Source organism: Peromyscus maniculatus, chromosome 13, assembly GCF_049852395.1.
Source record: "Peromyscus maniculatus bairdii isolate BWxNUB_F1_BW_parent chromosome 13, HU_Pman_BW_mat_3.1, whole genome shotgun sequence".
Lineage (NCBI taxonomy): Eukaryota > Metazoa > Chordata > Mammalia > Rodentia > Cricetidae > Peromyscus > Peromyscus maniculatus.
The window spans coordinates 14,997,205-15,009,204 of record NC_134864.1 but is presented as its reverse complement, the minus strand read 5'-3'; the positions used below and the strand labels follow the sequence as shown (position 1 = coordinate 15,009,204).

The 12,000-nt window shown below is 37.2% G+C and overlaps 1 protein-coding gene across 3 annotated transcripts in view; it reads left to right on the top strand.

Moving 5' to 3' along the window:
- Window positions 1–12,000, top strand: part of Slco6a1 (solute carrier organic anion transporter family member 6A1) — a 90,649-nt gene that overhangs the window by 21,392 nt on the left and 57,257 nt on the right. For all 3 annotated transcript variants that reach the window (XM_016004197.3, XM_076549689.1, XM_042259910.2), the window contains exon 6: window positions 306–415. In XM_016004197.3, the coding sequence (XP_015859683.1) occupies window positions 306–415 (110 nt within the window). The remainder of the gene's footprint in view (window positions 1–305; window positions 416–12,000) is intronic.

The window sequence follows — 12,000 nt, the reverse complement described above, 5'->3', positions numbered from 1 at the left end:
TTTGAGCCGGGCGGTGGTGGCGCACGCCTTTAATCCCAGCACTCGGGAGGCAGAGGCAGGCGGATCTCTGTGAGTTCGAGGCCAGCCTGGTCTACCAAGTGAGTTCCAGGAAAGGCGCAAAGCTACACAAAGAAACCCTGTCTCGAAAAAACAAAAAAACAAAAAAAAAAAAAACAAAAAAAAAAAAACAAAAATAATTTATTTGCCTTTCTATGGCAAACTGGGATTACTATCATGTGTACAAATGCATGGCGTACATTTTCTTACTGGCTTCAAAATAAGATTGTTTTACTTGTGATCTATAGGTGCACGCAAGTTAAAACTTAGGAGAGAAAAAGGACCGCTCACTTTTGACAAGAAGCTTAGATATAAGAAATTTGGACCTCGTTTGAAGGATTTGTTTCATGCTCTTCAGGTAAAGTAAAATACTTTTGTTAATAAGCCAATTAAGTCATCCTGTTAATTTTCTTATAGAGCCAAAAATGGCAAAGTGTTTACTAAATTTTAGTGAAAGTTTTGGAGTCTCTTAATTAAAGTGTGCATTTTTCTTGTAATAGAAATGAAGAGCACTTTTATTATTTGGCATTTCTAGGGACCTTTCTAGTGCCAGAGACTGATGATGCACAACTGTAATTTTTAATAGATTTTATATTATTTTGTGTTTATATTCCCTGGAGCAGTAAATATGACATTTAACAAGATGAAATTAATTGGAAGAACTTCTGTCTACACACACTCCCTCCAACACAATAAATCACAGTATTGAATAGAAAAATCTTTTCTTTCTATATTTAAGAAACAGGACTACCGTAGCGACAGATACCAGGGTGCAGAGGAAGCCTGATACAACATTTAATCCTATTGTGAATGTTTTTTCCTTCTACTTAAAATTTTCTTTCTGTAATATATATTGCATGTTGTAATTTTCACATGCAGTCTTGCTTTATTTTTAGTGAACTTTTCACTCTGGATAGAACTTGCAGAAGTCTTTAAAATAACATCAACTGAGTCTTCCTAACTCACATTTGTATCTCTGTCTTTCCAATTTCCAGTTATTTTTCTCTTTGCTGGAGATATTGTTTTATTACTCATTGGTCTTTGCTAAACATCCTGTTCCTTTTTAAAACTATTTTTATTTTAAAATTAAAATATATCATAGTTTTTCCCTCTTTCTCTTTCCTCCCTTCTTCCCTATGCATGTTCTCCCTGCACCTGCTCTCTCTCAAATATAGAGAACGAACTAGAAACACTGAGAGCAAGAAAAATAGATTTTATTAGGGAAGAGACCCCTCTTCCTTCTAAAGTATTTGTTAGCTCTTTGTGCCTCCTCTTTAAATGACTCTCGGTAAAGTCCCCTGGATGGTTTGCTATTTGTGTTGTTTGCTTTTTCTAGGTCCAGTTCCTTCTCTGTTTATTCCAGTCTTCCATGTCACATGTAGATCGGGGAAGACTTCCTTCCATTTAGTAGGCTACGTCCTCATTCTCTTAGTGGTTTCCTTTGCAGAGCAGACATGTTTTGATCTCATGAGATTCCACATGCCCATTGTTTATATTATTTCTTGACTCACTGGAATCACATATAGAAATTCCTTTACTTACCTTTAAATGTACTCTCAACTTTATCCTCTAGTTGTTTCAGAGTTTCAGATCTAATGTTGGGTTCTTTTATCCATTTGGAACTGTTTTTTTTTTTTATTTTTCTGTGCTGGGTGAGAGACAAGAATCAAGTCTGATTCTAATCCCACATCATCATTTACTGAAGAGTCTGTCTTCTCCAATCTATATTATTTGGCTTCTTTTTCAAAGCTCAGGTGACTTAGTTCCATAGAGTTACATCTGGATAATCTATTTTATTAAGTAGTCTATTTTTGTGCCAGTACCATGCTCTTTTATTATTATGGTCCTGTAGTATAACTTGAAATCATGTGTTGTGGTACATTTGCCAGTGTTCTTATTGTCCATGATGGTTTTCACTATTCTTGGTCTTTTGTACTTTCAAGTGAATTTTTTTTTTTTTTTTTTTTTTTTTTTTTGGTTTTTCGAGACAGGGTTTCTCTGTGTAGCTTTGCGCCTTTCCTGGAGCTCACTTGGTAGCCCAGGCTGGCCTCGAACTCACAGAGATCTGCCTGCCTCCGCCTCCCGAGTGCTGGGATTAAAGGCGTGCGCCACCAACGCCCGGCTTCAAGTGAATTTTAAGATACATTTTTTTTTATTTTGATGAACTGAGTAGTCGTGTTTATGTTTAGATTAAATTGACTTTGAAGAGGTAGATGTATATTAGTTGAATTCTTTCAAAACTAAGTATATATTCTGTGTAAAGTAAGATTTATTTTCACCTGCTCCTTTTCTCCAAGTTCTACTCTTTATTAAATCATGAATTCTTAGTAGTAATTCATTATATTTCAACAAGTCTTTAATTTAATTTAAAGTTGTACTATACTGATCAGGCTACTCTTGAAGAGTTAAGCCTTCTTCAGCCTCTGAAGTTCTAGAGTTTCAGGTATACAGCACCATAACTAGCCTACTTAATATTAATTCTATATAAATATTACATGCACACATTTTAACAATGCAGGAGCTAAACCACAGCACTTGACAAATGTTCATCTGAAACAGTTAACAATACTCTTTAAATTTTAAAAATGGGCATTTTAAAGTTATTTAAATTGTCTGAATACAGTTAATTAACTCTATTAGTGAGCTCATCGTGGTATCTCACAACCTGAAGATAACAGACACTGAATCATGATAATTAGTCTTTTCATCCCACCCTTATTTGTGGTTTTTAAGCCATTTTGAAAATCCTTATAAATTACAGAACAGATTATTGGAGACCATGGTCATCAGACTGTACAAAACACAACAGCTTATTCATTCCTTGTATGGTTTTATGCCACCTTTTATCTGTCGCCAATCTTTTTTCCATCTCCCCTATTATAACCAGTGTTCTACATGCAGATAAGCTCTTTTTCATCTTTCTTATCTTGTATGTCAGCCCCTAGCATTTTGTATTTGTCTTTCTGTGGCTAACTTATAATTGTTTCCCTTGCAGTCCATATATTTGTTTACAGTGATGGGATTTCATTTTCTTTGTACCTATACAATACTCATACACATATGTTTATCATATATATTATGTATAATATATATATATATATATGCATGTGTTATATACATAGTCACTTATTTTTATCTGTTTATTGATTAATAGGTACCTAGGTCAATTGAGTATCATAATTTTGTGACTCTTAGAGTAGTTAATAGTAGTTAATTTAGGGTATGGTATTTCTTTGGTATGCTGATCAATTCTCTTTGAGATTGCTGTACTTTCAAGAGTTCTTTAATGTGCCATAAAGTTCAGTATGGTAAGAAGGGCTTATTTCCCAGAAAAAAATATTAGGAGGCTTTAGGAAATCTAAGAGGTGAGGCCTAACCAGAAGTCCTTAGGTCAGTAAGCATGTATTCTGAATGGGACTGTGGCAATCTGATACATTACTTTCTCTTATTTCTATCCTGACCATGCAGTGAAGGGTTGTATGAGCGTGTGCTGCCTGAGCCAAAGGAACTGAGACAATCAGCCATGGTCTGATCCTTAAAACTATAAGGAATATAAATGCTTGTGTTTTTATATATAAAGTATCTCAATCATATAGTGGATCTGCTCTTGACTTTTGAGTAAAATCAATTGGTTTTTTCATAATAGCCATATCCCCACTGACAATGTATAGCAATTTCTTTTCCTCCATCCTTGGCAGAATTTTTCTTTAAGTTTGATAATAGCTTTTTGTTATAACTGAGGCAGAATGTCTGCCTACAGCAACTTAAGAAAGGAAGAGTTTAATTTGACTTAACATTTTGGATAATATAATCAATCATAGCAGTGAAGGCATGGCTGTCGTCAGGTACATGGCAAGGGGAACAGGTGGTTGGATATCCCTCATCATCTGTTTTGTTGGAATAGAAAGCAGAGGAGAAAGGAAGTAAGGCTGGAATATAAAGCTCAAGGCTTTCCTAGTGGAGGCATACTCTCTCTAGGTAGCCACTCCTTCTCACAAATGTTTCAAATCTCCACAAACAGTGCCATCAGCTAGTGACTAGGTGAGCTTGTGGGGAGAATTTTATATCTAGACCATAACATCATTCTAACTGGCATAAGGGGTATCTCATTGTAGCTTTCCCTTGCATTTCCATGATGGTTAATTATTTTTCACATTTTATGTATCATTTCTCAGCTATTTGTATTTCTTCTTTTGATATATATTTGGACCATATGTCTTTTTTTCTTTTTTTAAATATATATATATATATATATATATATATATATATATATATATATATATATTATTTTACAATACCATTCAGTTCTACATATCAGCCATGGGTATGGGTTCCCCTATTCTCCCCCCTCCCATCCCCTCCCCTTACCCCCAGCCCACCCTCCATTCCCACCTCCTCCAGGACACGTCCTCCCCCGAGGACTGCGATCAACCTGGTAGACTCAGTCCAGGGAGGTCCAGTCCCTTCCTCTCAGACTGAGCCAAGTGTCCCTGCATAAGTTCCAGGTTTCAAACAGCCAATTCATGCAATGAGCACAGGACTTGGTTCCACTGCCTAGTTGCCTCCCAAACTGATCAAGCCAATCAACTGTCTCACCTATTCAGAGGGCCTGATCCAGCTGGGGGCCCATCAGCCTTTGGTTCATAGTTCATGTATTTCCATTCATTTGGCCATTTTTTTTAATAATTGAGTAAAACTGAAATTTATTATATGCCACAGTCGTCCTAGGGACCTCCATGCTATATATATAGCCTCTATGTTTCTATGGGTTGTGGTCTGATTGTTCTTTATTTTATATCTAGAATCCACCTATGAGTGAGTACATACCATAACTGTCTTTCTGGGTTTGGGTTACCTCACTCAGGATGATTTTTTTCTAGTTCCATCCATTTGCCTGCAAATTTCATGCTTTCATTGTTTTTCTCTGCTGAGTAGTACTCCATTGTGTATATGTACCACATTTTTTTCATCCATTCTTCCGTTGATGGGCATCTAGGTTGTTTCCAGGTTCTGGCTATTACAAATAGTGCTGCTATGAACATAGCTGAGCATGTATCTTTATGGTATAAATCAGCATTCCTTGGGTGTATGCCCAAGAGTGGGATGGCTGGGTCTTGAGGTAGTTCGATTCCTAATTTTCTGAGAAACCGCCATACTGATTTCCACAGTGGTTGTACAAGTTTACATTCCCACCAACAGTGGAGGAGTGTTCCCTTTGCTCCACATCCTCTCCAACATTGGTTGTCATTGGTGTTTTTGATTGTAGCCATTCTAAAAGGTGTAAGGTGGTATCTCAGAGTTGTTTTGATTTGCATTTCTCTGATGATTAAGGATGTTGAGTATTTCTTTAAATGTCTTTCAGCCATTTGTATTTCTTGTTTTGTGAATTCTCTGTTTAGTTCTTTAGCCCATTTTTAAATTGGACTGTTCAGTACTTTGATGTCTAGTTTCTTGAGTTCTTTATATACTGTGGAGATCAATCCTCTGTCAGATGTGGGATTAGTGAAGATCTTTTCCCAATCTGTTGGCTGTCTTTTTATCTTATTAACTGTGTCTTTTGCCCTGCAAAAGCTTCTCAGTTTCGAGAGGTCCCATTTATTAATTGTTGTGCTCAGGGTTTGTGCTGTTCGTGTTTTATTTAGGAAATGGTCTCCGGTGCCAATGCGTTCAAGAGTGCTTCCTATTTTCTTTTCTATTAAGTTTAATGTAACTGGATTTATGTTTAGGTCTTTGATCCACTTGGACTTGAGTTTTGTGCATGGTGACAGATATGGATCTATTTGTAATCTTTTACATATTGACATCCAGTTATGCCAGCACCATTTGTTGAAGATACTTTCTTTGTTCCATTGTATAGTTTTGGCTCCTTTGTCAAAAACCAGGTGTTCATATGTGCATGGATTAATGTCGATTCCATTGGTCTGTATGTTGGGTTTTATACCAGTACCAAGCTGTTTTTATTACTATAGCTCTATAGTAGAGTTTGAGGTCAGGGATGGTGATGCCTCCAAGGGTTGCTTTATCGTATAGGATTCTTTTAGCTATCCTGTGTCTTTTGTTTTTCCATATAAAGTTGAGTGTTTTTATTTCCAAGTCTGTGAAGAATTGTGTTGGGATTTTGATGGGGATTGCATTGAATCTGTAGATTGCTTTTGGTAAGATTGCCATTTTTACTATGTTAATCCTACTTATCCATGAGCATGGGAGATCCTTCCATTTTCTGATATCTTCTTCAATTTCTTTCTTTAGAGATTTAAAGTTCTTATCAAAAAGGTCCTTCACTTGTTTAATTAGTGTTATCCCAAGGTATTTTATATTATTTGTGGCTATTGTAAAGGGTGATGTTTCTCTGACTTCTTTCTCAGCCCTTTTATCATTTGTGTATAGGAGGGCTACTGATTTTTTTGAGTTGATCTTGTATCCTGCCACTTTACTGAAGGAGTTTATCAGCTGTAGGAGTTCCCTGGTAGAGTTTTTGGGGTCACTAATGTATACTATCATATCATCTGCAAATAGTGAAAGTTTGACTTCTTCCTTTCTGATTTGTATCCCTTTGATCTCCTTTTCTTATTTCTCTAGCTAGAACTTCTAGGACTATATTGAATAAATATGGGGAGAGTGGACAGCCTTGTCTTGTTCCTGAATTTAGTGGTATCGCTTTGAGTTTCTCTCCATTTAATTTGATGTTTGCTGTTGACTTGCTATAAATTGCTTTTATTATGTTTAGAAATGTTCCTTGTATTCGTAATCTTTCTAAGACCTTTATTATGAAGGGGTGTTGGATTTTGTCAAAGGCTTTTTCAGCATCTAATGAGATGATCATGTGGTTTTTTTCTTTCAGTTTGTTTATATGGTGTATTACATTGACTGATTTTCATATGTTGAAGCATCCTTGCATCCCTGGGATGAATCCTACTTGGTCGTGATGGATGATTGTTTTGATGTATTCTTGGATTCGGTTTGCCAATATTTTGTTGAATATTTTTGCATCAATGTTCATGAGGGAGACTGGTCTGTAGTTCTCTTTCTTTGTTGCATCTTTGTGTGGTTTGGGTATCAGGGTAATTTAGCCTCATGAAAACAGTTTGGTAGTGTTCCTTCTGTTTCTATTGTGTGGAACACTTTGAAGAGGATTGGTATTAGTTCTTCTTTGAAAGTCTGGTAGAATTCTCTACTGAAACCATCTGGTCCTGGGCTTTTTTTGGTTGGGAGACTTTTGATGACTGTTTCTATTTCTTTAGGGGTTATTGGTCTATTTAAATGGTTTATCTGGTCTTGATTTAATTTTGGTATGTGATATTTATCCAGAAAATTGTCCATTTCTTCCTGGTTTTCCATTTTTGTCAAGTACAGGTTTTTGAAGTATGACCCAATGATTCTCTGGATTTCCTCGTTGTCTGTTGTTATGTCTCCCTTTTCATTTCTGATTTTGTGAATTTGGGTGCTCTCTCTTTGCCTTTTGGTTAATTTGGCTAGGGGTTTGTCTATCTTGTTGATTTTTTCAAAGAACCAACTCTTTGTTTCATTGATTTTTTGTATTGTTCTCTTGTTTTCTATTTCATTGATTTCAGCCCTCAATTTGATTATTTCCTGGCATCTATTTCTCCTGGGTGAGTTTGGTTTTTTGTTCTAGAGCTTTCCGTTGTGCTGTTAATTCATAGGTAGGGAATTGCTCCATCTTCTTTATGTGTGCATTTAGAGCTATGAATTTTCCTCTTAGCACTGCTTTCATAGTGTCCCATAAGTTTGGGTATGTTGTACTTTCATTTTCATTGAATTATAGGAACTCTTTAATTTCTGTCTTTATTTCTTCCTTGACCCATTGATGTTTCAGGTGGGCATTATTCAGTTTCCATGAATTTGTGGGTTTTCTATAATTTTTGTTGTTATTGAGGTCTAACTTTAAGGCATGTTGGTCTGATAAGATACAGGAGGTTATTCCATTTTTTTGTATCTGTTGAGATTTGTTTTGTGTCCAAGCATGTGGTCAATTTTTGAGAAGGTTCCATGGGGTGCTGAGAAGAAGGTATATTCTTTTGTGTTAGGATGGAATATTCTGTAGATATCTATTAGGTCCATTTGAATCATAACATCTGTTAGTTCCTTTATTTCTTTGTTAAGTTTCAGTCTGGTAGATCTATCTTTTGGTGAGAGTGGAGTGTTAAAATCTCCCACTACTAATGTGTGGGGGTTGATGTGCGTTTTAAACTTTAGTAGTGTTTCTTTTATGAATGTGGGTACTTTTGTATTTGGAGCATAAATGTTTAGAATCGAGACTTCATCTTGGTAGATTTTTCCCGTGATGATTATATAATATCCATCCTGGTCTCTTTTGATTGATTTTAGTTTGAAGTCTATTTTATTAGATATTAGGATAGCTACACGAGCTTGTTTCTTAAGTCCATTTGCTTGGAAAGCCTTTTCCCAGCCCTTTACTCGGAGGTAGTATCTGTCTTTGGAGTTAAGGTGTGTTTCTTGTATGCAGCAAATAGATGGGTCCTGTTTTCTTATCCATTCTGTTAGCCTGTGTCTTTTTATAGGTGAGTTGAGACCATTGATATTGATGGATATTAATGACCAGTGATTGTTAATTCCTGTTATTTTTTTTTTTGGTTGTGTTGTATTGTCCTGTGGTGTATGTTGATATGGGATTATCTATTGCTTGATTTTTCATGGATGTGTTTAGCTTCTTTGGGTTGGATTTTCCCTTCTAGTTCTTTCTGTAGGGCTGGGTTTGTGGACAGGTATTGATTAAATCTGGTTTTATCCTGGAATATTTTGTTCACTCCGCCTATGGTGATTGAGAGTTTTGCTGGGTATAATAGTCTGGGTTGGCATCCGTGGTCTCTTAGTGTCTGCATGAGGTTTGTCCATGATCTTCTAGCTTTCATAGTCTCTATTGAGTAGTCTGGTGTTATTCTGATGGGATTGCCTTTATATGTTACTTGGTCATTTTCCTTTGCAGCTCTTAATATTTTTTCTTTGTTCTGTGTATTTAGTGTTTTGATTATTATGTGGTGAGGGGACTTTTTTTTGGATCCAGCCTATTCGGTGTTTTGTAAGCTTCTTTTATCTTCATAGGTATTTCTTTCTTTAGGTTAGGAAAGTTTTCTTCTATGATTTTGTTGAATATATTTTCTGTGCCTTTGAGTTGGTATTCTTCTCCTTCTTCTATCCCTATTATTCTTAGGTTTTGTCTTTTCATGGTGTCCCAAATTTCCTGTATGTTTTGTGTTACGACTTTTTTGTCTTTAGTGTTTTCTTTGACTGATGAATCTATTTTCTCTATCGTGTCTTCAGTGTCAGAGATTCTCTGTTCCATCTCTTGCAATCGGTTGGTTATGCTTGTTTCTGTAGTTCCTATTCGTTTAGTCAGGATTTCTATTTCCAGCATTCCCTCAGCATGTGTTTTCTTTATTGTCTCAAATTCATTTTTCAGATCTTGGAATGTTTCTTTCATCTGTTTAATTGCTTTTTCTTGGCTTGATTTGATTTCTTCCCATTTTTTGTTCGTTTTTTCTTCCATTTCTTTAAGGGAGTTTTTTATTTCCTCTTTAATGGAGTTTTTCATTTCCTCTTTAAGGGAAGTTTTTATTTCCTCTTTAAGGGAATTTTTTATTTCCTCTTTAAGGAAAGTTTTTATTTCCTCTTTAAGGTAGTTTTTCATTTCCTCTTTAAGGAAAGATTTTATTTCCTCTTTGAGGGAATGTTTTATTTCTTCTTTAAGGGCCTCTATCATCTTCTTAAAGTCATTTTTAGGGTTGATTTCTTCTGTTTCTTCTGTCATGGTATGTTTAGGTCTTGCAGGTGTAGAATCAGTAGGTTCTGATGTTGCCATATAGGTCTTTATGTTGTTGCCTGCATTTTTGCACTGGCGTCTATTCATCTCTTCCTCTGTGCAATGCAGGTGGTGTCTGTGTCTGAGAGTGCCTCTCTTGTTCTAATTTTTAGTCTTGGTTTAGTAGGGGTTCTTGGTTAAATTGGTGCTATTGGGCTATTTCTTCAGGGGCAGCTGATTTCAATCAGTGAATTATATACTTATGATTCTGGTGATCTGGTTTGGTGGCTGGGTAGCGCCTTCTTCTCTGTTCCCAGATCACGTTTTGTTCATTTGTCAACTCCTCAGCTGATCTTGTTTCTTCAGACTTTAAACTGTAGGCATCTGAATCCTCTCCCAGATGGGTTTCAGCTGAGCAGGGTAGTCTCACCAACATCTCCAAGTTGTTGGGTTTCACAGGATCAGCAGCTGGGCCCTGGGTTGTCCTCAGACGGAGTTTTCAGATTCATTCTGGTTCCGACCCACGGAGATAGCTTCTTCTCCGGGTGTTGGGGTTAGGGGCATCCCTGTTCCAAGCTGCATTTGCTTGTCTCCATCCCTGGGCCTGTCAACCTCTGCGGTCTGCCGCAGGGCCTGTATGTCCCTGTCAGATACCGCTGGGTCTGTCTACCTCTGGGGGCCACCACCGGGCCTGTATGTCTCTGCCGGCTGCCGCTCGGCCTATATGTCCCTGTTGGCCACTGCTGCCCGGCCCGTCTACCTCTGCAGTCCGCCGCTGGGCCTGAATGTCTTTGCCGGCTGCCGCCAGGACTGAATGTCTCTGTTGGCCGCTGCCGCTGTGCCAGTCTACCTCTGTGGGCCGCTGCCCGGCCTGAATGTTCCTGTCGGCTGCCGCCGCCGGGCCCATCTACCACTGCAGGCCGCCTCTGAGGGCCTACCTGCATCGGCTTGTCCTCGCCGCCATGCCTGTCTATCTCTGTGGACCGCCGCTGGGCCCGTCTACCTCTGCAGGCCGGCGTGGCAGGCCTACCTGCGTCTGCTTGTCTCCACCACCACTGAGCCTGTCTACCTCAGCAGGCCGCCGCTGGGCCCGTCTTGGACCATATGTCTTTTTTTAAATTGGATTACCTTTGTGTTATTAAAAGTTTCTTCAGAAGCTTGCCTGTTTTATATATTAATCCTTGGACAGAAGAATATGTGGCAAGCATTTTCTTCCATTTTATGAGTTATTTTTCACTCCAGTGGTTGTTTTCTTTCCTAAATAGAAGCCTATGGCTTTTTAAATGATCACATTTATCTATGAGGCTGCTGTTTTCTGTACCTTTGGAGTCATAGACAAAAAAAGGACCATCATTGCTCATATGGATATAGTGTAGCTTTGTGTTCCATCTTACTAAATTTATAATTTCTGGTCTTAGGTTTACATTTTAATCACCTTTGAGTTGGAGTTCTCTGTGGAATGAAAGACAGAGGTCAAATTGCATTTTTCTGCATGTGGACATTCATATATGGAAGAACCTGTCTCTTCTTCAGTGTTTACTTTTTGACTATCAAAATTCAGCTGGCTATAGATGACTGATTATCTCTTGGATAATTGCATAGCTTTACCCTTGGCTCACTGGGCTCTGTCTTCCTTTCTATGTCATGCTTCTTTGTCTACTGTGGCTCTATGGCATGTCTTGATATCAGGTATGCTGACACTTCCAGCTTTGTTGTGTTACATGTTAATTCAACTTATTGATGTCTTTTTCCCTACCTAATGAACACCAATATTGTTTTCTGAAATAACATCATGGTGTTTAGTTGAGGTTGCATTGAATATATAGGTCACTTTTTTATTTTCCAATATTCTTTCTATTGTGATCATGTATGATCTTTTCAATTTTTGTGTGTCTGCTTCAATTTCTTTCATCAGTGTTTTACAATTTTCATTATAGAGGTGCTTCATTTACAAGGTTCATTTCTGAGCATTTTTGACAGTTATTTTGTTTATAAGTGCCTCCATTTTTTTCTCAGAAAGTTCATTAGAGTATTTAAATGCTATTTGATTTTATAGTGTGATTTTTGTTTTGCTACAAATTCCTGAAGCAAAGTATCAGTTCTAATATTGCTCTAGTATTGACTTTATATATACATAAAAGCATATAATCTTTAAACAGTGATTA